The sequence below is a fragment of the Tympanuchus pallidicinctus genome, unplaced genomic scaffold (genome assembly GCF_026119805.1).
Source record: "Tympanuchus pallidicinctus isolate F22 unplaced genomic scaffold, pur_lepc_1.0 scaffold8, whole genome shotgun sequence".
Taxonomy (NCBI): Eukaryota; Metazoa; Chordata; class Aves; order Galliformes; family Phasianidae; genus Tympanuchus; species Tympanuchus pallidicinctus.
In genome coordinates this window covers 55,960,456-55,987,235 of record NW_026294802.1, presented here as the reverse complement: position 1 = coordinate 55,987,235, position 26,780 = coordinate 55,960,456, and the positions used below count along the sequence as shown (strand labels likewise).

Here is a 26,780-nt window from a genome sequence, read left to right as displayed (position 1 = left end):
TTCTGATGACCTCAAATGCACATTTAAACAAAGACATATTTAGAGTTCCAGACGTTGGTAATGCACACAGAGTGCGTTAGTCAGAATATAGTTTAAAAACTCCATCAGGTCTCACAAAATCTCATGAAATGAAGGAAGGGGTACCAACTATATGCAGTATCCTTCACGTAAATAGCACTGTACATTGATTTTTTAGAAAATGAGCAACCTAAATTTTCACACTCACCTAAATATGGAATACTTGGAACCATTTTTAAGCTTCTGATGTACTCCCGTGTTCTTTTATAATTGTCCTCTTTAGAAAGTAAGTAGTCTAACTTCTCAAAAGTGGCCTTATCTTTGCGATTCAAAAGCTACATAGAAAAATATGAAGATCATGCAGATTTAAAACAAAGAATCTGTACAAAGACAAATACTGAATAACCCACAATACAGTCATATTAAAATTCAATTTTCACCCACAGTAGCATGTTTGAAAAAGTGTTGCTGCTTATTAAAAAACTAATCTTAAATTTTAAGCTATGAAAAATACCATTATTATTTCTCATTATTATCAATAATATATACATTACTATGGAGTTTTGAATCATCTCAGCAGTAGTAAAATTTTAGAGGAAAAAATGTACATTATTTACAGTCTTCAAAATTTTCTTACTTTATTAGAATTGCTAAAAATCTTTTGAATTTTAGCATAAAACCAGCAATGAGTAGTGCCATTTCAGAGTCATATTAGAAGTACAATAACATTTTCTGGAGAAAAAAAACGGTAAGAAAAGTAAATTACCATGATGCTTACACTTCTGTTTCATATTACTGGACTTACTACAGCCAATTTGAAAACTACGCAGTAATGCCAAGTATACTAATGCAAAAGATTAAACCATAAACATAACATATACAATTGTAGCTATAAAAATACATTCTCAATTTCATTTGTTTTTATATCTGCCAGCAGTATTTTTAAGATACTTTAAAAGTCAACTGTGTTAGAATGAATGGAGAATTGTCACACTACAGTGTACATGCACTTGCTGCTGTACAACACTATTGGCAGAAGCCCTGAGGACTTCTGCAATTTTGGAACAACACAGGCCAGACATTTAAGTAACTAACACAGTTAACAAACCAACACAGAGGTACAGAACAGAAATCCACATAAGGCAGCGCTGCTTTCAAACAAACTAAAAACAAACTTGCCACAAACCCAGAAGACTAAGAACACTGAATGTCTTCTCCCAAAGCACAAAATAATTCATAGAATTCAGAAAAATTCAGCATTCAAACAAGAAAGAAAAGACAACCGTCAAGGGATAACTCACAGCCCAGGTTTTGGTCAGTCTGAAGATGGGTGCACTTTGCAGTGCTGACACCACAGACATAAGAGAATGGAGATTATTCAGCTCTAGAAGCTTCTGTTATAGAAAAAGAAAGAATGGAAAGTAATAAATTTTAGTATGTACAAAAGCAAAGCAGGATTAATTTAATCTCAAAGTTGCCTTTATAAAATAGAGTTTTCATCAATGTCTTTGAACAAACAAAAAAGTCATGCAATGTTATCAATGTATGGAAACGTAAAGACTTCTTTACAAGTTGCATTTTTTCAAATATATCTCCCAATACAATAACTTCATCTAATTTGTATGTATGATTCTCATGATGCTCCATGAAGAAAACATGTTAGGAAAATTTAAAAGTTCCTGTCAGTATATTACCAAAAGCCAGTGGACATAAGAAGAAGGCAGAGAGATGAAGCGACACCAAGTTACAGGAAAATATGAAATACAAAATAATTACTTGGTTTATTGTTCTTGAAAGTGAACATTAATGTATCAGTATACTTCTGGAAATTAAATACTTAAGCAGGCCAAAAACGTCAACCAAAGATTTTGATCATATTAATTATGACAGGGTCACAAATAAAATTTCAGATTATAGTACAATAAACATGCACTTACTTTAGCAGTTTTCACAAAATGGCTCAGTATTTCTGCCCTTATTTTTAATGTCTGTGCTGTTAATATTTCTCGTACAACCCAGAAACTGACCTATAAACACATACAACTGAATTTATTTACAGTACAGGACTTTACTGCCTAAGACATTTGTAAACTACCTTGAGGCTCTATGAAGAAAACATGGTAGGATAAAAAGAGCTCTCATCTATGCATTACCCAAAAGCATGACCATTGGACATAATAAGTAGGTAGATAAGTGAAGTGACGCTAAAGGAATTGGTAAGCTACAGAAAAAGAAGGAAAAGAATTGCTAATATTTTACAACACATGGACAAAAATAATTAGGAACCAAGTCTACAGGAACAACAGAAATATGGACAGTGTAACTGAGAACTGTCATTCAAAAATCTTAATCTTCATTTATAAAAATATTCTTACATTTTAATTCATAGAAGTAGATCTATTTCTCTTTGTACTTAAAGACAGGTGGCAAACAGTACTTCATCACATTCACCAAATTATTTACCTGGTTAAACCTCCTAGTGAAGGCAACAATATTTGGAGCAAGGATATGCTTTTCCTTCTTATTCCACCCACAGCTGGCTAGTTCCTAGGAAACAAAAAGCGCTCAAAGTAAGTAATGTTTGAAAATGTTAAGAAGTATAGAAAACTGACACGAGATCTATCATGTACTGCTGAAACCAATCCAAGGCATCACTCAAGAAAACTAGCCTAACCAAACACTTCTGTCTTTTCCTGATATACATACTTGAAACGATTCATATGTACTCCTGCTACTGAGAAAAAACATAATTATTAATATTCATATAAAGGGACACTAAGCAGGTAGTCACAACTGTTGTTTCTGAAATTTAATTCTGCACTTGATTTAACCCAGGGTTACCCCATAGAAGATAATCAGGGGACAAAGGAGTAAAAGACATCGTTAATTTCTAATTTTAATTACTTCAAACTGGAAGTTAAGGCTAAACATATCAGTAAGCAATATTATTATTGAAGAATTATGTTGTTGTTTTGGTTTTGGTGTTTTTTAAGAGACACAGTAGAATTGTGCAACATGAGATGGTTAACAGCTATTCCCGATTGTCATCCTCATTACTACAGTTAGTAAAACTTTCATGAATATATCACAGTTTAGCATGCTCACTCTCTAATTTGTTTTATTAAAATATGACAATCTAAACCATTTAAAGAACACAAAATCTGCAACTGTAATAGAAATGTTTACAACTGTTACAAAATAAAAGATGAATAATGAAATCTCTGTAAGTGATATTCAGACCCAAAGAATCAATAATTTGAATGATGCACAAGTAACAGTCTTTAAAGGTTTGGATTATAGGTGTGGTTTTTTTTTGTCATTTTTTTTTTCCCTTTTTTTTTTTTTTTTTTTTTTTTTGTTTTTTTTTTAAAGACAAAAGAGTTTAGCCAGACTCGACTGAAGTGTGGTAAGCACTTAAAAATTGCACTTTGGTGCTAATAAAGCAAGAGATTGCCAGCATGGCACATAGTTTAATCGCAGTCAAAGAAGCATTTTTAAATTTTTAAAAACATTTTTAAATTTTAAAATTATCACAGAGATTAATTCAAAGTCAACCCAAGTTCAAAATAGAAAGAAAAATCAATTGCTGTACAACAAAATATACCATGCAAATAGCTAAACAGATTGCCGAAATTCTTCTTAGAAGTATAAAGTTAACAGAAGATCTAACAAACAATACAAGGAATGATTTTCTCAATAAACTATTATGCATCGGAAGAAACTTGTAGTGATAACTACATATTAGATTTTGCCAGAAAGTGTTAATTTTCCTGTAGTTACTTCTGGCAATTTCAGATATACTTAGAGAGTCTGCCACTTTTTAACTATGGACTCAAGTTACCACATATCTATCTATACAGTCTTAACACAGATCTGACAAGCATCTACATGTACATACTGTAAGATGAGTTCTGCCTAACACCGGATCTAAATGATTTCTTTTGTTTTTGGAGTCACAAATTTCAGTTTAAATCACAGTTACTCAACTTTCCAAACATGTGCTATTAATTTAGAGGCCTCCACACCAAAAGGCAGAGAGTCAACAAACACTCCATCTCCAAAAACTACTTTGTACGCACTGAGTGACCTGTCCAGATACAGATGGTTACACATTACTGCACAAGCACCAGAAAAAGCATTTCAAGTTCTAACATATTTCCAATCTCTATCTTTCACCATGTAAGCCTTCAGGTTTAAGCCACAGGTGAAACATGAACTGACAAATTCAAAAAGGAGAGTAGTCCATTTTGACTTTTTTTTTTTTTTCATTTAAATAAACATCCACATATAGTAGCGCTTGTAAAAAAGCATAGCTGTCTCCTTTGAAGATAGATGACAAATCAAAGTAAACCAGGCTGGATTATTAGATATTAGATACAGTGCTAGCAGAGTGCAAGAAGTTGAGTGTTTCAAAATGAAACAGATTTACTTAAATGGTTACATTTCCACAGCACCCAAAGATGTAAAAAAAAAAAAAAAACCTACCTCAGGCTGTATAGCTTTAAATACTGGTATATCCATTAATGTAATTTGGCTCTGCAATAAAGATAGAATTTTAATTTATCCTATATGAAGAGTTAACAATTACATGTTTACATATGCTTGATATGGCCCTTCAAACATACAGCAGTATTTTCTCCACAGACCAGAAATGATCAGCCCAGAATTAGGGCACCCCACAGAGACTGTCATACCACAAGAATGCCACCTGCGTGGAAACAAGTCGTTTTGCACTTTTACATTTAATTGCTGCAACTAGGTGATGGCTTTCAGTTCACGTAGCGAGAGCTAAATCTAGGTTTCTCGGAGTCTGAAGGGTTTGTGCACTTACTGACATGACAGAAATAGCAGGAAAAATTATTTGCCCGTCACACAGAAAGCAGACTATCGCTGTCTTGAAATGCAATAATGCACTATGATATTAACTAGGTATAACTGGAACATGCTTTAAAGAGCTCACACATTTTAATTACTCATGAATGCCTCCTGATAAGACATCATAATGCCGTTACGAAGCCAACAATTCTTTTTAAAAGTACTTGCAGACCACTCAGCATGCTGGCTATCAGAAACTTCTGTTGTTCCCTAATTACACTGCATACATTGAAATCCTGTAAAATATATTTGAACAATAGGTTTGTCAATTGTACTGTAAGTATCTAAACTTACTGTGCTTTTAACTTTGTAATTCCCATGATTCAATATTTAGAAGAGTGTCTCCAATGAATGCTTCTTTGGATCTTTCCCCAGGAAAGCTTCTTTGTCAGCTGCTCTGTTTCTCTAAAACAATGCAATAACTTCCAAACCAACTCTCAGAATGCTCAACTGATTACACCAATTAAGAATAGTAACTTTCCATTTAATTCAGATATTAAAAGTTTCTACTATTAGTATAAATCCTTAGACATGAGCCTAATGAGAAAAAACTTCCATAAATTGTTATTTATTTTTAACAAAGATGTTGCTACAAATTCCTAGCTGACTACTCTTAGCTGTCACTAAAAGAAAAGATCAGGTAAATCATGAAAAGTTTTTAACCTGGGACAAGAACAACAACTTCTCAGGCTAAGGAAATTTTCATGTTAAAAGACTGCAAGATCATACTGAAATCAACACTAACAACTACAAAGAAACAAACAGCTTTATCAGCAGGCTTCTTGGTCATGGCTGATAACCATAATCATCATAATGTAAAGGGAAAGTTACCATGGCTTTTGATTACATTAGAACTAGAGAAAGAAAAAAGGATTAGAAATGTTTGGACTTGGGAGCTAAAAGATGTCTTAAATGACATAACATACGTGTGTGTTCTGAAAGCGTACCATTAAATAAAGACCTTCACCAACAAGCTTCTGTCTCAAACCAACAGCAGTAAAAATTCTGAACATAACAAAAACTGCAGAGTTGTGAATTACATGCAACCTTAAATGAATCAGATAATTTTATAAATGCATTTTAGAAATCACTACAAATGCATTTTGCTTCTGTTGAGTACATACAGTGTTCTGAGCTATCTTCAGACTTCACATTGTCTCCTCTGATAAGATTAGTCAACTTATTTTTAGTGAACGTTTTTTTTTCTGATTTTACACAAAATTGTAAAACTTCGCCAAAAAGGAGCCAAAATGGCAGGCCATTTCTTTTTCAAGCTGAGTTGGTGCAGATTTGCCATCCAAGTATTTTTACATTTCTACCTGACAACAGTTTTCACCTGCATATTCTGGATTAGTGTTTGAAAAAAGATTCAACACAATTTTTTTTTCCAAACTGACAAACGTACAGGAGTAATGCAGCCATATCATCATAGAACACTAGAATAGCTTGGATCGGAAGGAACCTCAGGCATCATCAAGCTCCACCCCCACCGCCAGGCAGGGTCATCAACCTCCACATGTAATTCTAGACCAGGCTGCCCAGGGCCTCATCCAACCTGGCTTTAACAGCCCCACATCTTTTTTGTGCAGGTGGCATTACAGGTATGATCTTAAGACAAGTGAATGGAACACAGTTTTGATGATCAGAATATTCACAAAACATTGAACTAGGTTCAATTACTGTCATCCTCAACTTGCTGGGGAGCCAGAAAGGGTAACATGTAAATTACACAGTAAGAGACAAACCATGAAAACTACATAGACTCACAACAAATCAGCAGCTCTGCTTTCTGTTTAGTACTGAAAACTTAGCATTAATGACTACAAAGTTTCATTACTGTTTTTAAGAAGCAGATTTTTCTGAGAAACTGATGTTTCACTGGAAAATATGAGTATTTGTGGTTTCAATTAAAACAAACAAACAAGCAAACAAAAACCAACAGAACTAAACATACCTAGCACTATCATTATCAAGTGTACTGTTTTCTGAAACACTGGGAGAAAAATCAAATAGCTTTAAGTAGAAAGCAAATATACTATGTCAATTCAGCACTGAAATATTAGACTCTGAAACATAGTTCATCTAATAGATTTGTTTATTATATGCTGCAAGCCGCAAAAAGTATACATGCATAAATGCAAAAATAAATATTTCTACTTACAGCAAACTCCTCAGGAGTTACTTTTAATACATCAAATACAACAGCATCATAACTCTTATTGGCATAATCTGAACTTCGGCCTTCCAGAGAATCTGAGCTGCTACTACCCTACAAAGAAAAAAGAAAAAAAAAAAAAGTACACTTATCTGCAGACTGGTTAAAAAAATAAATCAATTATTCAAAAAAGCACGGACTTCTAAATAATTTAAAAGTATGAATCTTTAAATTCATGTGGTTTGTGAATGCTGCCAGTTTATTTCAGAAATCTTCCTTCTGTAAGAACTTAAGCAACATATAATTCTACCTGTATTGATTTTCCAGTTTTTGAAAGCTGTGTCTGAAATACAGACAAAAGTGCTGTCACATAAAAGCAAACTTGGGATGTTGAAAATTCATATTCAGAAGAAATGTTTCAATTAAATATGCCAAGCAAAGAGTAGGAATAATAGGCAGATTTGAATCATGCACACAAAGAAGGGAAGGAAAAAAGAAAAAAAGGAAAACTGACATGTTCTGAAATGTAGCTGAAGTTCAGACTCCACAAAACATACAGAGAAGCTGACGAACACCCTATTACGGGATTTTGTGCAAGTCAAAAGATTACTCTGATTCAAAGACAGGACAAGATTGATTTCTGGTAGTACTAACCAGAACATTCTCCTCAGGAAACCCTTAGGGTGCAAACATATGGCAGTGGGGGGGATGTTTCCTATGTGCTTGTTCTGCCCCTGTGCCCCTCTTCATGCATTTGCAGTTGATCACTTTCAAAAGCAGAGTAATGGATTAGAAGAATCTTTGGTTTGACCATGGAGACTACTTATGCTCTGAGCTATCACAGATATTTCTTTCCTGAGAAATGGCTTCTTCGTACCATTTTAAACAGGAATTTAAGTGGAAACCAGAATTGTGTTTACACATCCAGTTTGAAACTATTCCCATCTTGAGAGAAGAAGGCATTTATATCACATTTGAGAAAAATCTGCAGACCACAGCTGTGTCATGTATTTTCGATTTGTTAAAAAGCTTTTGAAGTTCACTACTGAAACAACTGATTGACATCATGAAAATCAGGAGAACCACTTTGACAGGATCAAATTTTGTGCACAGAAGGTGCTACTATGGAAAAAGTTGCTTCACACAGTTTTTAGGTTTCTTAAGGGAACAAGAAGTAGAATTTCTCAAGTAGAGAAGAATGTCATCAAAACATTACCTGATTCAAAAAGCAAATGCAATCCCAATCATACATTTAAAATGTGCTTTACTGGGTAAAAAAAGAAAAATTCAGGGGGATAGCTAATTTCTAAGCAGTCTTCAGTTGGCTGTCTTGGACTAACAAACACATCTGTACACAGATCAAACAGAGCACTTTGTTGCCTGGTTTTCAAAGGATACAGAGGATTAAAATGAACACCATCTTACAGACTACTACTAGACTAGTAAATTTCCCCCAAAAAAGAAAACCAACTAGATGGAATATATCTGACTGGCTCTATCTGGGTGGTCTGCTACATTGTTCTTATCTTGTTAACAAATACTGGCATTTTCAGAAATGTACATTATGCAGTAACTGGTCAAAAATACTATTTAAAACTAATCTAAATCAGTTATTGTCATTATCAACAACAACAACAAAAGAATAGGCTCAGAACCATGGAGCTTAAATTACCATCTTGTCAAATATTTATCACAGAATCAACGAATCACAGAATCACATAGTTGGAAAGCACCTACATAATCATCTAGGCCAACCATCCTCCTCTACCATCATTACTACCCACTAAGCTACTAACGCTACTATCTTGCAGCAGCTCATCCAGATGCCTCTTGAACACCACCAGGGATTTTACACCATTCGTAAGAAACGCAATTGACATGACCTACAGTGTAAAAGGGCTTCTCTGAGTTTTGAAACAAACCAAACCTTTCGTTTTGATAATGGAGATGAAACAATACAATTAAAACAAAAATCAAAACAAAACAAAAAATAACAGTGAACTGTACCTCTGGAGTGGCAGAGGCGACCATCACATTGGCCATGAAGTCATTCCTTTTATACATGCTCGCACCAAGAAGCAACAATTTTCAGCTCCACCAGCACTGGAAATACATGACAAAAACAGAATTCCTGTAAAGCAAATGCATTCATGAAAATAAACACAAGAAATTCCACTGTTCTTTTCTCTGTGAAGACAATTTTAGAAATAATATAATTGTAAAGGCTAGATCCTTTTTTGCCTTTCAGGTACCAGCTCTAAAAGACTGTAAGCAAGTATCATTAGAGCTCTGCCAAGTCTTTATCTCCACTTTCAATTAACTCAGTAAGTGTTCTGTTTGTTTGCTTTAAAAAAATAAAAGGGTTGGCATTTAAGTTGAATTAGATTTTATGTGAAAACTGCATTCATTCATCCAGAAACTGCAGGATAACAGAACATGTTTACAGACAAGAAACTGAAACAACTGAATGAAGAAAAGGTGTTTTTCCTCACGATTCCCTGCTCATCACTTCTGAGTGCATTAATTACTCTTATAAATGGTAATTGAAATCTGACTGTATCTTTGTAAGACAGAAGTTAAATTAGTTAGATTAGCTGTTCACACAAGTGTGTCTGAAAGGATTTTATGTCAAGCCACAAAGAATAGATATTTTCCAGAGCAGAGAACCAGCCAACATCACTCTCCGCTGTAGGAAGGGAGAATCTCAGGGATTCTGGATAATCCAGCACGGTCTCAAGGAAAAATTTTCAGATGGTCTTCAAGCAGAGATGCAATTCCAAATTGGCCTGGGACTTCACGCACATAATATACCACATTAAGCTTCCTTCAGAATCCAGAGACAGAATGGCCAAAAAAACCTCAAGTAAGTGATACAACAAAGACACTACCTCTGTCTAGTTGGTTGAAATACTTCATTCCAGCTATACTGCTGCAGAAACACAAAAAGTCAAATGAAAAATGAAAAAACCAAACCATAAACCAAGCAACAAGAAAACCCACTAATGTATTGCAGCACTGGCTTTACAGATGTTGAGCACAACAGTAATACTCTTATACAAAAGAACCACCAAATCTTTAAGTACAAATACAAGACACTGTATTCCTAAGAATTCAGCCAAGAATCATTTTCCTTATATCATAAAATCTGACTGCATTTCCTTGCATGTATTTTAGTAATCACGCATTAAAGGATAAGTATCACATGGACAGAGGTAGATGCAAATCATCAGTAATCAAACTCTCTCAACCAGAAGAAACAAGTTCTATACAAACAGGCACAACTGAAACAACAGCTGATTCAACTACAGGAATTCAAGGATACAAGGATTGTCATAATAACCCCACAAAAATTTTCAAAATAAAATCAATTATACAAATACAACAACTTGTGCTTCCACAGCATTCATTTTGTTCAAAATTTTATGGAAGTAAAATGGGTAAAATTTTAAGTAAATAAAAGAAATCCTGAGCAACTTTATTTTCAAATCTATATTGAAAAAAAAACCAAGAAAACAAACAAACAACCATAGAACCTGACTACAGCATTTCTAATTCAAAATAAAAAACACCTTCTATTTTAGCTTATTTAGGAAAGGTGATATTTTCACTTCACTTAACACCCCACAAAGTCTTACAGGACAAACAGCAGCAACCCTTCACATAATCTCACAGACATGTGAAATTAATCAGTATCTCTATTGCAAATGATGCTAGAATCATCTCAAACTGGTCAAGAAACAGTTTCCTTCATCTCACATACAAACAAATTTGTGCTCTGAGCAGTAAGAGATTGCAAATTATTTGTGGGTCTGGAATTGTTCCTGTTAAAAATCCTTAGAGATACTCAAGTGGAAAGCAATTTTTTAATCATGGAATTTCTTTCAAATGTGGCACCTACAGCATGGCCATAAAAACTCTCATCTCTTCTTTCTCCAGATTCTTGAATAGGCTTTCCAGTGTGCAGGGACTAAAAAATGCTATCACTGGGGAAGAGAAAATCCTGCATGTGATCTTGTAAGCTGCCCAAGGTCAGTTTTACTGATAATTTTAATATTCATTACAGGAGAGACAAAAGCGCTTTAATACCTGAGACCAAAAGCACTGACATTTTGCCGGTAGCAAACAAAATGGATGAATCAGGATGCAAATACACACACCAAACAGAGGTTGCTGGTTCTCTGTTGCCAACTTAACAAATACATTTAACATAAGCATTTATTCCCCATGTAGTAATCAAGTAAAATTGAAAAAATAAAATCAAAACAAAAACCCCTACAAGAGTAATTCCTAAAGCAAGTATGCCACTATTCTACCCACATTTGTCAAATTTTGTCTCTGTGGCATCAAAGTGGGACTTTACGGAGTTAATTTTACATTTTTAGTGATGCGTATTTATTTGACAAGGACCACAAATTCATTATGTAAAAAAAGTTGTGAAGAACTCTGAAGCACAGATATCAGCTCTGTCCAAGAAAGTTCCCATGTCATAAATTCTGAATGCTAGCAGAGCATTCAGGAAAACATCTTAAAAAATATGAGAGTAATAATCTAAACAAGCACTAGTGATCATTCCTCATTAGTTTTCTTGACAGAGGAAAGAATACCAGGATATACAGACATCTGATCAGACCTAGTAGAGCCATTCTGTGCTCTAAACTACAAATGTCTTCGCCAATTTCAAACCTTACTTCCTACCTTTTTTAATTCGTTATGGTTTTCCTAGTATCTCTGAATCATGAAATAAGTATACCATGCCTTTAAAAAAAAGAAAACAACAAACATACTTTAGTATATTACCAAGAGCTAACAGTTTTTTCCTATGGTCAAATTAGCTGCTTACCTGCTCAGTGAAGACAACTGAAAAATGCTAGGGCCCTGTACGAACACTGATAAACTTGGTTGAAATAACTGGAATTTAACAGATTGGTTTATTAAAAAAATAAAATGGTACCAAACATCAGAACGATTAGCTTTCATTGACCAAGGCAAGTGAATGAGTAACACTGAAAGGATGTTGTTTTCAAGATTTATCTCCAGTAAGATTTAAAAATAAAAATAAAAATGTTATTCCACTTTCAACATTTTTTTAGGCAGCTGTCACAACCTAAGGACGCCTTTACAATAAGCTGTGCTGAGCTCTATGTTCAGCTTTGGTTTATGATCACTGCACTCATTTTCCTGTTTCTTCATTCCACAACTATTCCTGCAGATGTTCAACGTTAGAATGTTTCTTTACTTCGCGAACCATGAACAAAATCATATTCAGATGCTGTAGGCGTAGAGTGCAAATGAAAATATGTTAGTACAGTTAGTGTATTTGAAGAGGAAAGTGGGACGGTATTAAGAAAACAGGATGAAACAAGAATGTGGTTATAATTGCACCTCCGAGCTTGCATTCAGCCACTGATGTGAAACATATATCACCACTTACACTACATACAGCTGCAGCCTAGAGGCTCAAAAGAGGAAAAAGAACCCCACTGTTTTGCATTTTTAATAAATACAAATTGAAAGGGAAGTAATACCAAGGTAATCTAGAACCATGTTTTGCTGCTTCTCCACTTCTAAGTAGTTGTGCAGCTTTGTTTGTCTTGAAATTTCTTTTGCTTACTGTCACTGTCTTAAAAATAAAAATGAATTCTCAAGATTATTCTGAATCTGAACAATTTACAGCTGCTTTGTCATTGTAGTGACAGAGAACACCAACTCAGAAGCACTTTCAAAGGAGAATTTCCTCAATTTTTTTCAAAAAGCAACTACTGAATGCTATAACAGGATACCCTTTAACCTGGAAAAAAGTAATGCGCAAATTTCAGGAGCACTGAGCAACAGCACTGTAAAATCACTTCACTCCTGACTGACAGAATTGCCTCTGAAGAGTTTAGTACTTTCAGACACCAGATCCTGTCTTTATTTTCCCAAGTACCTCCATCCAGTCACATACCAATTCTCAAACTCCACTTCTCATTCCTTCCCACGTGTTTTTTACAAAGTGGAAAGGAAAAGGATCGTGTTTCCAATTATAAAGGCAGAAGTGGTCAACTTCTTCCTTTGGAAAAGAGCATCATTTTATACACTATTCTTTCATGACATACAACGTACACATAAACATACCTAAGAGCATCTAGACAGTTGAATTGTCTAGTCACAATGTTTCATATGAACAAGCTCTTGTCCTGAAATAATTCAGCACTGAATATTTTTGGCCATTTTGTACAAGACAAAAACTCTGATGTATTCAAAACAAATAGAAAGAATAACTGCCTACTAACAGTTAAGAAAAAAAAGTAATTAGGCTATACAAGATTTAAAGAGCCTTCACACTTCTGTGACCAAAATCCTTTTAAGGAACAATTGTCTTGTGTGAGTATTTCATATCCATCTCACCAAGAAGTTCCTAAAATAAGTTCCACGGTACTTTAGGCAACAGTACCACCTATAGATAAAACAGGTCACGAACAAGCTAGTAGTTTCATGCACATTCTTTTCTGAGGATTCTATTATAGTTAATGATAAACAATGAAAACCTAGTGGAAATTAAACATAAGAAATCCCATACTGGTCTGCGAAGCTATGTCCTTAGAAGAAAAACAGTATTCCAAAGTTCAGTACAGGAATTTAAAGCATTCACTGTTATACTTCCAGCACAAATACAAAGAGTGAGCAGGATTAACAAAAAAATTGCATCTCATTAGCCTTGTCAATCTACAACAAATTGAAATAGGAAACAAAACAAACAAAAACATATAAACATTTTTAACGTTCTCTGGATTAACTGTGTGTTAATCCTGTCACTGAGGAAACTGCAAACTGAAAGGTAAATGAACAGTTTTCAATAACATGCACTTTCCCTAAGCAAGCAAACTGAAAAGCATCAACTGATGAAAGTTGCCAAAGAATCAAGTCTAACTCATGAAGAGACAGATTTCTCCTACTAAAATTATTTGATTTCTCCTATTTCCACTTCTCTGGTGCATGCATACTTTCAGTTCTATCATGAAGAAAGAAGGACGAATACTCCAAATGTCAGTAGCTGCTGTAGTGAGTTTTAAGAAACAACCTCAAAATCCAGGTCCCAAACTACTTGGGTTTTATGAATGTACACAATTGATTTAAATTATATCTAACAGTAGGTTAGAAACAATATTCAAAGCTCAGTTTGTTTTTACAACATGCTCTGTAAAACCCTTTTCATTGTCACTGAAAAACTCTCAAGCAGTAATTTCTAGTTAAACATAGCATTATGCTTAAATTTCCTAACAAAACTAGTTAACATCTAGCCTGCCACACTAACCAGCATTAACATACTGTGAAGCAGTAAACACTATATTAGAGCAAGGACTAGTAGTTGCAGTATTTGCCACAAAAGCAGAACAGCCTTTGCAGTTTCCAAGTGCTCTATAAATAATAAGATGGTTTTGTGTTGAAATGTTAGAAGACAGCAGGAGTATCTCACATGTTCTGCTCCCATTGGAAACAAGAAGTTGCATTTCTTAAATTAAGAAAACAACTCCAAGCTACTCCCACACCCCGTACCCCCTCTCCCACCCCCCTGCGAAAAAAGAAAACAGCATCCTTTGCGACTACTTACAATGTCTCATTCTGTGTCAACCATAAAACAGACTTATCCTCTCCAAAACTGATTTGTTTTAGAACACTTCAGTGCTTGCAATGTTCCATTAGGCAGCAGTGATTCTTAACTTACTAAAAGGTCTATTTTCAAAATGTTGTCTTTTTTTTTTTTTGTTTTAGTGTAGAATCACAACTCAGAAAATCTACTAAAGACAAATGCATATTCTTAAGAAATTAAAATGGAAATGAGTACTTTTAGGTTCTTCTCTTATACACAATTACTCAGAAAATCTATTTTTTAGAGTTCTTTGGAAAAATGGAGAAAAAGTGTCATAACTTGATCGATGCAAAATCAGTAAAAGGACAATGCTAGGCAGCGCTTAACCATGCTTTGTCCCAGTTAATGTCCCCAGGACTGGACAACATTTTAATTGCTCACATTTTCCAACATTCGAAACTAACATCATAAGAGTTAATATCGCAGTACTGTTTTGACTGAAAGAGCAATCATTTTGAAAGAGATTTGTAAATAGAAACTACTGACTTAATCAGGCAAAGCAGTAATGGTAATCTATACTCCAGTAATCAAGACATCCACAAAGAAATGGATAAATATTCCCTAGTTAGCATTAAGAGTTATTTACCACAACTGTTGTCATGTTTGTTCACTGCTTCACCAGCAGAAAGTTAATTCAGAAATCCTACTGCCTCTCAGAGACTCTGTAACATTCATAACTTTAACACCCATCTTTTCACAGAATCAGAGGCTGAAACTGTTCAATCCATCTGCTCAAGAAAGTTCAGATGAGTTTTGATTGCCACCATCCTGCAGTATTTCTGGGCAATCTCTTCCAGTGCTTGAATGTTCTCAAAGTAAATTTCATGCTTAGATGAAATTTCCTGGTTTTGTTCTGTGGTCATTGCCTCTCTTTTCCATTCACTGAGTAGCACTGAAAAGTTTGCCTCTATCCTCTTCGCATCTTCTCATCAGGTGCCTCTATACATTGGTAGCATTTCCCATGAGCCTGCTCTCTTCCACAATAGGCAGCTTTCAGTCTCTCATTACATGAATGATATTTCAGTACCCTTAACCATCCTCGTGGCCCCTTGTTGGACTCATTCCAGTATGTCCATAACTTTCTTGAACTAGGAAGCCCAGTACTGAACTTAGCACTCCAGATATTATATAACCAGGTGCTGAATCGAACGGATGGATCATATCCTACAGCCTGCTGGCCTTGTTCTTCTTAGTGCAGCCCAGCACTTTCACAGTAACAGAGCAGTCAACAAAAAACTGTAATGACCAGAAAAAAAAAAAAAAAACCACCAACAACAAACGGCTGAAACAAATTCCCTTTTCTATCCCACCCATTTTTTTCTAGTGAACTAATGATGAATGCTTATAACTTTGGTAAAACAACTTCTGCTACTGAAGAGCCTTCAACACTGACAAAGTAACAAGTGTGCTTGTGTGAAAGCACAGTACAACAACAAACAAAACCCATAACCATCATGGAATAGCTAACTGTACAAATCAATAAACTGACTGACAGAAAGACTACATGGAAATCACAGAATTCATGAGGATTACAGTGTGGCACAAGCACTTCCAACTCCTGAAAAATACCACAACTTCATTTCTCAAGAAAAACAGGGAGAAGGAAATTGAGGGAAATGAAGCAAATGCTTTGATGATTCTTCACTCAACGGAAAAGACAACGATCGCTATATGGAATTAACCAGAATTTTAGATTTGAATCCTTTAGGGTGATAACTAGAAACTGCTGAGCAATTAACTTTTGACTGCTCAGTGATGCCTGTTGTGAATATATGGACAAAAGTGACTACAGTTTAATTAGAGAAACTTTCACTCTCTCAGTGGGAGAAAGAAGCAAGAAGTGAACAGAATCAGCAAACTCATTGCACAAGAATTAAATTAGATGCCTGTATAATCAAAGAATAGTAGGATATTATAATCACAAAATAAACAAGAGTTAGGCAAAGTTGATTATAATAACAAAAGAGAATAAATGGAAGGCTTACCCTAATCCTGGGCTCACCCACAAAACACCAGCAGAGGAGATCTCCAGACGAGATCCTTCCCCTCTGGCAGCCAGCTCTTCAATAGGTCTAGGAGGGGTGCAGCCTGGCTCCACCCCTTCCAGCACCACAGGTGAATTGAATTGCCTTCACCTGTGCTCCTCTGGCCGACTCATGGCTCGCCTCAGGTGATCAATCAGAGGTTCAGGCCGCGACTCAGCAGTTCCCATACAGATGCCTTAGAGTCAATTTATTTGTTAGAAATACCAATGTAAATCTAGAGAAGACTTCTGTGCCTTAGTCAAAACTGAGGGATAGAGATGTTCATCATTTTGGGACCATTCAAGTATTAAAAAAAAAAAAAAAACCTTAGACAGTGTAAATGTCTACTTATTTCAGCTAATGCGATCCAGAAGGCAACCTAACTATGATGTTCCTGAAACAAAGAACTCAAGAAAAGATATACACACAGGAGGAATTCAGAGATTACTATTGGTCACAGTGCATAGGGTCACAGTGAGTGTGGGTTCTGCTTCCAACAAGGCGTAACAGACAAAATCTGTACCAAAAAAAGCTGACAGATTCACTGAGGGCGATATTTCAATCAGCCAAGACAATGCTCAAGAACATTACTCACTCCAGTTGTCTTAGGCTTCCTCTAGACATAGATGCTAACACCAGCAGAGAAAGCTACCTTCTGCCTCTCAAATGACTGGCTTAAAACTGATGAGTCTGGAAGCAATACTCATTCCCACAGATGACTGTGTGAAGGCAACTTGACTGTAATACATACATCAGACCAAGCAGGCCATCAAATCAGAATCTCCAGTTCAGCCTCCTATCGACACTCAATAATGAATGACTGTGAACTGCTGGTCCCACTTTCCCAGAACAGTGAAAGAACACTACACTCCTACATATATTCTGGCTACTTCCAGAAATGCAGCTGGTGCATTACTATGTGGAATTAAATTGCTTTATCTTAATACAAACAACATGCAGTTGATATTCTGCAGGAGTCATCCTTACAAATGCAGCTCACAGAAGTTGTCTACTGACATCTGAAAATAATAAAATAAACATTTATAACATAGAACAACTGTTTGTTGTGGTTAACTGATAATTACTTGAATTAAAAAAAAAAAGACCACCAGTCTTAACAAATGGTAAGCAAATGAAAATTATCAGATAGAAAAAGGGGGAAAAAAAAAAAAAAAAAAAGAGAATAAGCACTGCTGTGTAACACTGAAGGTAAAAAAAGTGGAAAAATATTTAACAGCTTAACAATGCTTGCTACAAAAATAATACACATCCTCAACAAAGAATGAATAATAAACGTCAGTCCTGAGAATCTGATACCATAATGATACACATCAAAATTAAGCTGCAGTTTCCTCTGTGGGAAAAGTAAGTCTTCTCACAAAAGCCATCCTACTCAAACAAGTCTGCTGACTTACAACAAGTTATATGTTTGAGAGAGCTACAAATTCATGTAAATCTCAAAAAAGCAGTCACAGAAAAATAAACATCTGCAATATTACTGTAATAATTATCGTCACAACTCTACGTTCCTTCAGCAGAAGAGCACTGAAAGATAATTCAAACAAATAAAAACAGTAAAATACACACTTCAATCACAGATGAATACTTACAGAATAAAGTAGTTCTGCACTCATTCAACCCATTTTGCCGCACATCTTCAGTAGGCCATTGTTCAGACTCAACACCTCTGACCATAGAGTAGTTTTTACCTTGTTTACAAGCATGACATTCCTGCAAATTACCTGAAAACAGAATTATGGCAAATATTTATTATATAACTCACTTCTTTTCAAAATGAACGTTTCCATTCTGAAACGTGTTCAAGGTATTTTCATTGGATTTTACAGGAAACATCCTCCCAGCTTCAAATTGCTTCGGTGGCTGATTCCACAGCCTAACGCGTGACAAATTCCAAAACTCAAAAATGAAGGTAACATCACTATGAGAAGCAACAATAAGGATTTCATAACTAATTATTCTCCAAATAAATACCTGCATCTCTCGCTCACACAGTCAGTAAAACTCCCAGTCAGATATGGCTGTGGTTATCGGTAAACACCATCTCGTTTTGGTTTCTTCAAGACTTAACTAAACATAGCAGAATGGACAAAGAACAAAATACAATCAATCATTCTTATTTTTTATATTGGCAAATTAAGAACAGCCCTTTTAGCAAACAAGACCAGCAGCAAACCTGATAACACTGTTCTGGTAACTCGCCTTGATGACACTGAACACATGCAGTTCGTACCAGCATCACAGAAAACAATCCTTTGCTTGAAAGTACTTTTCTTAACACTTACACAGTACTTATCTGAGCTTCTAATAAACAAGAGCAAGAACTCTGTGCATAAGCTAAATACCCTGAATCACAGAAGAATCAAAATGCCAAGTTACAAATGAGTCAGTATCCACTGAAGTATTTCAACCAAAAAGAAACGGAACGCACACTCTCATTCCATCTCAACTTTGCCAACCAAGTTAGACCCTTGACAGTTTTGTTTACTTGCTTTTTGGGGACACAGTCTATTCAATTTGTTTCTTTCACTCTGAATGTCTCCAAATACTAACTTTCCAAATAAAATTTTGATACATCTGAAAAAATTGTTTTTGCAAACACCGTGCTCTCCACAAATGCTAGCGTGATAGAACACTTCAGTTGGGCAGAAATAATTGTTTCTCCACATTCACACTGTTAATAGTCAAAAGTCATTTGCTATTGAAGGTACAGACACCAGTTAGGCAGACAGAGTTTATCACGAACAGACATACGTGACACACAGGTCAGCAAACAAATGCAGGGAAGAAAATAATTTATTGTTGAAAATTATTATCGATATTCAGAATACTAAAGGAGACCTCAATGTAATATTTTCATCTTGACACCAATATTTGTTCACAATAAAGCACATTTCACACAAAAAAACCCAACAAAAATCATTTAAAAAAATAATCCAGGTATTTATTAGACTTGATGAAAAGCTTGTTGACAAAAGAAACATTCAGCACTACACACATGAAAGAGTGACAAAAAACAACCACCACCACCAAAACTATAAAAATTAACTCACCTCAAATCATGCCATAAACAACTGTAGAACATATCAAAATCCTTACATTTTCTACCATCTGCTAAAGGAACTAGGAAAGCTTCCACAAAGTTTCCATCTTCTCAATTTCTTTGGTTTAACATGTTCCTTCAGAAAGTATCTAAATATTTATTTTGGAGAAATTTCTGCAAGATAGGAAAAAGCTCACTTATCCAAACATGAGAAAAATACAGATTTTTAGTACTTAAAGGAGTTTATTTTCTCAGTTAAATATACTTATTCTTACTTAAGAGATGGGATACTGAATTTCTGACTGCCTACTGAATAAAAAGATGTTAGTCATAAAAGAAAATAATTGGAAACAGCATGTTTGAACTGTGGTGTCTTTGTTGCTTTGATGAAGGATCAACTATGCTTTGCTAAGCGCAAGAATGAAGTCTACATTCACATATCAGTTGCAGGGTTTTCTAATTCAACATTTAAATATCTGGAAACACGAGTCAGCGTACAAAACACCTAAACCTGTTACTCATTTTCCACCACTTGAAGATGACATTTTATAAGATAAGCCTAAAGATAATACAGTAATGTTAAACCAAACCTTAGTTTATTGAAATAAAAGAACTTTCTGAAAAGCCATTCTCACTTGGATAGAAGAGCACATCTAGTGTATCACTCAGAAAACTGAATATTTATGATGAATAAACATGACCTAAAGACCAAATTAAAATTAGGCCTTAGTGATTACAGAAAATAAGACAGTTCAGATGCAAGAGGACAAGATGAGAGAACTAGGTTTGTTAGGCATAATAATAGTGGAATTAAGTGCACCATCAGCAAGTTTGCTGACAGCAGAAAAGCAAGCGGTGCAGCTGATAGAAGAGAAGGAAGAGATGCCATCCTGGCCCAGGGACATGGGCAAAGTTCGCAGTAGGCCCATGTGAACTCAGACAACCCCTGCTTAAACAAGAGATAAAATCTGTTGAGTGAGAGTTTTACACAGACAAATGTTGTTGAAAACTGAAGTTTTAATTGAAAGAAAAGCTAAATACGTTTTGTAGTCGTTGAAAAAGAAGAGCTTTAGCTCCAGTGCTCTGCCCTCTTGTTTGCCTTTGGCATTGGACACTTCAGAAAACAATGACAGAACAAAAAATATAACTGACGTGGTCACTAATGGACTTTAAAAAAATAAAATAAAATAAAAAAAAATTAAAAAAAACTTTCTAAAAACTTCAGAAATATATTTTTTAAAATAAGTTTCTTAGACTATTAGATTGACAAAAGCTGTGCTTCCTACGCAAGCTCGTTTTAAACTTGTTTATATTTGTATGCATGACAACTGAAACTCTCTTCCACTTTCTAAATTAATGCTTTTAAATACACTTTTGTACACACATACAACATTGATTACAAAGAGCACTGAGGACCTAGAAACGAAGTTTATACAGACAGAAGGAAAGTACATACAGAAGACTATCTAGATGAGTAGTAGATTGTCCCCCTTCATTTTTTCAGTTTCTTTGGTTTAGTGAACAATTTCATAAAAATACAGTTTTCTAATATTTCTCTTCTAAACTGATGCTATCACGCAGGATAGAAAACAAAGAAAACTGACAAAGAAGTACAAATTATACAATAAATCATTATGAGGAGTAACATGAGAATCCCAACAGAAAAACAAATCTGAATTTAAAGGCACCTGTTTAGGTACAGATTGCTACAACCAACTCTAGAAGTCCTTAAAGGAGGGAATATCTTTCCAGATGCCAACACAGACAAATCCAGATTTAATGCTTTGTCAAAAAAAAGATGAGAGTAACTAGGCTCCATTTTCACACACACAGAACTACCGACGGGGATATGCTGCAGTTCTGTAGGCAAGCATCTCAGCAGCTCTTCCTCCACCAAATGCCAACGCCTTGACACCCTGCAGCCTGTTGCGGCATGGCTCAAGTTTGAACAAAAAATAACTTCAAGTGATGTGACAACAGACAGATCTCAGGCAATAAAGGCTCCTTAGAAGCACTTGAACAATATAACCCATACTACATGAAAACAGTTATTCAAATTTAGCCCCGAAACTCAGCGGAGGGCATAATCAAATCCAAAAGGTTTACGTCTGCACTTTGCATTATCCAGCTAACAGATACTGAGTCCCGAAAAGCACAGCACCTCCCGAACCCCCGGTCCCAAAGCAACAACCTCATTCCATCGCACCTTTCACGCCCTGGAAACCCAACCGGTCAGTAAACCGTCTGCGCAGCGGCCGCTCCCGAGGTAGATACGGCTTGCAACAGGCCGGCTGCGCCCGGTGCTTGGAAGGGAAGGGCCGAAAAGGGGCGGCAACGTAAAGCGGCAATGACGGGACGCGCCATGGAGGTGCGCGGCCCGGCGCCGAGGTGCTGCTCCGGCGGGAACGCAGAGGACAGCGGCGGCTCCTCCGAACCCGAGGGCGACTCCAGTGGAGCCCGGGGACGCTCCTAGAGGAGAGGTCCCCCGGCGACGGAGGTGGGCAGCTCCGGGACCCCGCGTCTCACACCTGCTCGGGGACCGCGCCGCGCCCCTACGGAACGCCGGAGAGCCGCGCGTTTCCCCTCGGCGCTCGGGCTCCGGCCGGGCCCGCGGCCGCAGAGCTCCGCCCGCTACACGCGCCCGAGGCGGGGACAGGAACGACGGCGGCAGGGACGGGCCCAAAGGTGCGCTCCGACGGAGGGGGCGCAGCCTGGCCGCGCAACACCCGTCCCGTACAGGACGCGGGGCCCGGCCGCGCAACACCCGTCCCGTACAGGACGCGGGGCCCGGCCGCGCAACACCCGTCCCGTACAGGACGCGGGGCCCGGCCGCGTCTCACCTGTCCCAGAGCCCGCGGCCCCTGGCGACGCCCGCGAACCTTCTCGATATCGGCGGCCCGGCAGCAGGAGAGAGCCGCAGCCCACCCGCTTACAGCCACTGACAACGAGGCCCGCGCCGGCGAGGGGGGAATCCAAGGGAGGGGACGGGGCGCGCCGGACTGACGGGCGCGCCAACCAACCGCCGCTCCTCACGGCAGCGCTCACCAACCCGTGTGCCGCGGGGCGGGGCCGCGCCAGCGAGCGATCGAGTGCGCAGGAGCCGCCGCTGCCCGCAGGTGCGCGGTGCTGCGCTGTCCGTCGGAGGGCGCGGCTGCTGCGCGGTGCTCGGCCCGGTTTGTTCTGGCTGACGAGAGCGGTGTCGGGTTGGGCGGATCCCTGGGACGAGTCGAGCCTCAGGGCTGCGGCGAGGGGGAGTCCGGGCTACTCGGTCGGACAGGCCTTGTGTGCCGCTGCTGGGGTTCCTGGGAAGGCCCACCCCGCCGAGCAGCCGAAGGACGCCTGGAAGCGGAGCCTCTGCCTCGAAGAGAGCCGCTCTTCGCCTGTCGTCCGCTGCACTGCGGCCTTTAGAAGCCACAAGTCAAACTTTGTTTTCATGTTTAAGAAATGGCTCTGGAGACATCTGATAAAATACAGCGGATAATACTTCTTCTAAGGGAGCCAACTAGGGCTTATTATACTTATTGGAATATTGTCATATTTGAAGGAGAACCTGCAGTGCTGAATGCTTCCTTTAAAAATGGTACAGAAACCTTCAGTCATTCAGGCTATGAGTCAGAAAAATAAAAATGCATCTTTCTCTAATTCAGTTTCTCCAAAAGCAATATCCAGCAGGTGATCAATCTGCAGACATCACTGTAAGGAAAGCACCTGCTTTTTTGATTGGTAGCTACATACCCATGTATGAGCTCTCAACTGACTGAATGTGGTAGAGATTTGGTGCTCCAAATGGATGCGGCTAAGTCCGCAGCGGGCTGTTGGGATCCATCCCAGGTTACTGGAAGAGCTGGCTGTTATCACTGAGAGACTGGTTTCAATTATTTTGCAATGGCCTCAGGAATCTGGAAGGGTCCCAGTTGACTGGAAGATGGCAAATGTCCCAGTTTCCATAAAGGGCGAGAAAGAAGATCCTGGTAGTCACATGTCTTTTGTAATAAGGTTATCCATTTTGATAGAAGATGGGATAGGAAGGCCAGTAGATGTGGTGGGTTTTTGGTTTTGTTTTTTTTTTTGTTTTTTTTTTGTTTTTTTTTTTTTTTTGTTTTTTTGTTGTTTTTTTTTTTGTTGTTGTTGTTGTTTTAAATTTTAACAAAGCAATCAATATTGTTTCTCACATTGTCCTTCTGGACAAAATGTCCAGCACAGGTAGACAAGTACACAGTATGATGGGTGAGCAATTAATAATTAATTGACTGATAGGTTGAGTTCAAAGGGATTAGTAGGTGGGATCTCATCAGGCTGGCAGATAGTTATTGTGGAGTTCTGCTAGGCTCTGTTTTAGGGCCACTTCTTTTTACATTTTTATAAATAATTTGGACACAAGTGAATGCACAGTAAGTAAACTTGCAGTGCCCTGGAACCCACAGGGCCCCAATCCCCTGGGGAGATCCAGACACAGTACTGTCACTGGGTGAGAACATGTACTGTCCCACTGTGCTCTGCATGGTGTGGCCTCACCTTGAGCATTGAGTGCAAGAGTGGGTGCCACAATCTGAGAAGGACATAAAACTATTAGCAAGTGTCCAAAGGAGGGCTATGGAGATATGGCAGGGTCTGACATCAAGCTGAGGTCTTTGGGTTTGCTCTGCGTCATGGTGGTCTACAGCTCCTCACTGATAGCTCTGCTCTCTGGTGACAGCAACAGGGCCTGAGGAACAGCATGGAGCTGTGTCAGGGAGGGTCATGCTGGGGGCTAGAAAAGGTTCTGCAATACAAGGCAGTGGGCATGGCACAGGCTCCCCATGGCAGTGAGCGCAGCCCAGAGCTGCCAGAGCTCAGTTGCATTTGGACACTGCTGTCATCCATAGGATTTGGGTTTGAGGTGGTGCTGCGTAGAAGCAGCAGTTGGGCTCATTGATTCTTATGGGTCCTTTCCAACTCGGGATATTCTGTTCTGCTCTCTGTACATACAGAATTGCTGTCTAGTGCATCAGACAAGTTTTGTATAGAGCATGAGAGAACACAAACTAAATGAGATTACTTAGGTGGAAGTTTTGAGAGACTGCATTATGTCTCCAACAATTGTTTATCATAGGGTGAACAACTAATGTACAACTATTAAATCCAGAGCAGTTTGAAGATCTTCAGACATCCCGGTTAAATACGAATGAACTTTCTTTCCAAAGTAAATCAAACTAAATTAAAACAAATTATGAAGCTAAATTAAAACAACCAAATCCAAACCACAGATTTAGGATCTGCCTGGAAATGCTGATGCTTGCAACTCCAAAATACAGATCAAAGCCAAATGCACAAAGGGATTTCCCTATACCTTTTTTTTTTTTTTTTTTTTTTTTTTTTCTTTCTTAAGAGCTGCTGAAGAATTAAAAGTTATTTCATATGCACCTCCAGTCATTCCTAGGGTTCTTTAGGAGGCTATTCTTTACTCCTAGCTACTCATAGTTTCCTCTAAAACTTTTGGCATCACCTCCTGATATCTGTCCTATCTCATTATACCAGGACATTAAGGACAGCTTTTCCCAAACATATAGAATCACAGAATGGTCCAACCCCTGCTCAAACATGGGCCACTAAGAGAAGGTTGCCCACAACCATGTCCAGATGGGTTTCAAACATCTCCAAGACAGGAGACTCCACAGCCTCTCTGGGCAACCTGTTCCAGTGCTCCATCACCTGATAGAAAAACACCAACAACAAAACCCTGCAAGGTAGTTCTTATCCTAATTATAGCATTCTAGGTCAGCGTTTTCAAAGTGATTCTTGAAGAACTGTAAAGAAATAATATCCATCGCCTGGACAACCTTGGGCATTGCAACACTCTCTGAAATCCTGAATAGAAATATTACCTTGCTAAGGATGGAATTACTCAGCAGCTGCCTACATAGAGGACATATATCATAAGCAAAGGCTGAAAATTTTTTTTAGTTCCCACTTCAAGTTGCCACGATGTATTGCTCCCTAAATTGTCCTTCTATAATAGCACATATTTTAAACAATTAGCCAGCATCATCTGGTGGGGGAGGGAGAAATTAAAAAAAAAACAACACCAAACAAACTGAGATAAGATTGAGGGCTGTGCTGTACTGAGTCGGGTTTTTTGTTTTTTGTTTTTGTTTTTTTTTTGAAAGATTGGCCAATTGCTAGGAAGAATATTACTATAAAAACATCACTGCAATGTGTCATTAGTCACATAATTTCCCAAAGTTTTCATAAAAAGTTACTGTCTACATTTCAATACATTGAATATTTGATTTAAATTTTTCCTAAATCTGTGCACAACACGATTGGACTGTGCTGCTTCATGAATGTAACAAAATGCACAGTCCATGGGATCAGGCTGCATTTTCCATGCATGATTATTGCAATAAACTCTGTGAACTGTCATGGTCATTGGCTATTTTAGCTCCCCCTCAGGCTGTTTTTAGGAAGTTTGCATGACAGAAGTTTAAATAGTATGTCTGCATGTACATAAAGGTCATCACTTTTTTTTAAATGTAAGAATGTAACTTTTTTGTAACCTAAATCAAATTCTCTCCTTCTCCTTCTTAATTTAACTTCTTTACATGATATTTGTCGTCTGACTCCTGACTTGCTAAGTGCTTTTACAGCTCCCTTTCAATGAGTATTCCATCTCAGAGTCTGTTTTTCATATTACTGAATTCAGATGTGCCAGCTGAGAAAAGTTGAAGTATTTCAGAATATTATAAATACCAAACTCTAAAAATGCATCAAATAAATACTTGCACTGGGCAGTCAAGTATGAATTGACTGAAATTAGCACTAATTAATTTCAGAGTTAACATTCCATTTAGGGTAACAGAAATTTGCGTCTCTTAAAAGGTTTTGAGAAAATATCTGAATATTTTTACTGTTGCTACCTCCTGTTACCCAACTCTGCTGATTATCCTACCCTCACTCCGGCTGCACATGGAAATGGTCACATCTTTCCTTCTGCTGATTAAGTTACACAAATGATAACTTCCAGCAAGAGATGTACAG

General features: G+C 37.5%; 1 protein-coding gene across 14 annotated transcripts in view; it reads right to left on the bottom strand.

Annotated features, from left to right (window-relative positions):
* The window catches only part of RALGPS1 (Ral GEF with PH domain and SH3 binding motif 1), an 89,082-nt gene extending 66,316 nt beyond the window's left edge, over positions 1-22,766 (bottom strand). For 7 of the 14 annotated variants that reach the window (XR_008202942.1, XM_052669328.1, XM_052669334.1 and 4 more), the window contains exons 1-11: positions 22,604-22,727; positions 19,774-19,937; positions 18,695-18,790; positions 18,313-18,444; positions 9,056-9,151; positions 7,055-7,162; positions 4,504-4,554; positions 2,482-2,565; positions 1,956-2,045; positions 1,320-1,412; positions 227-353 (exon numbers count right to left, since the gene is read on the bottom strand). Coding sequence is in view for 13 of the 14 variants with exons in the window: in XM_052669328.1 (XP_052525288.1) it covers positions 227-353; positions 1,320-1,412; positions 1,956-2,045; positions 2,482-2,565; positions 4,504-4,554; positions 7,055-7,162; positions 9,056-9,112 (610 nt within the window). In the remaining variant the exon portion in view is untranslated. Of the gene's footprint in view, positions 1-226; positions 354-1,319; positions 1,413-1,955; positions 2,046-2,481; positions 2,566-4,503; positions 4,555-5,187; positions 5,299-7,054; positions 7,165-9,055; positions 9,180-11,888; positions 11,957-18,312; positions 18,445-18,694; positions 18,791-19,773; positions 19,938-21,969; positions 22,296-22,603 lie in introns of those variants that run through there. The other 7 variants (XM_052669331.1, XM_052669330.1, XM_052669332.1 and 4 more) reach the window with 7 other exon arrangements.
* Between the last annotated feature and the right edge of the window lie 4,014 nt (positions 22,767-26,780).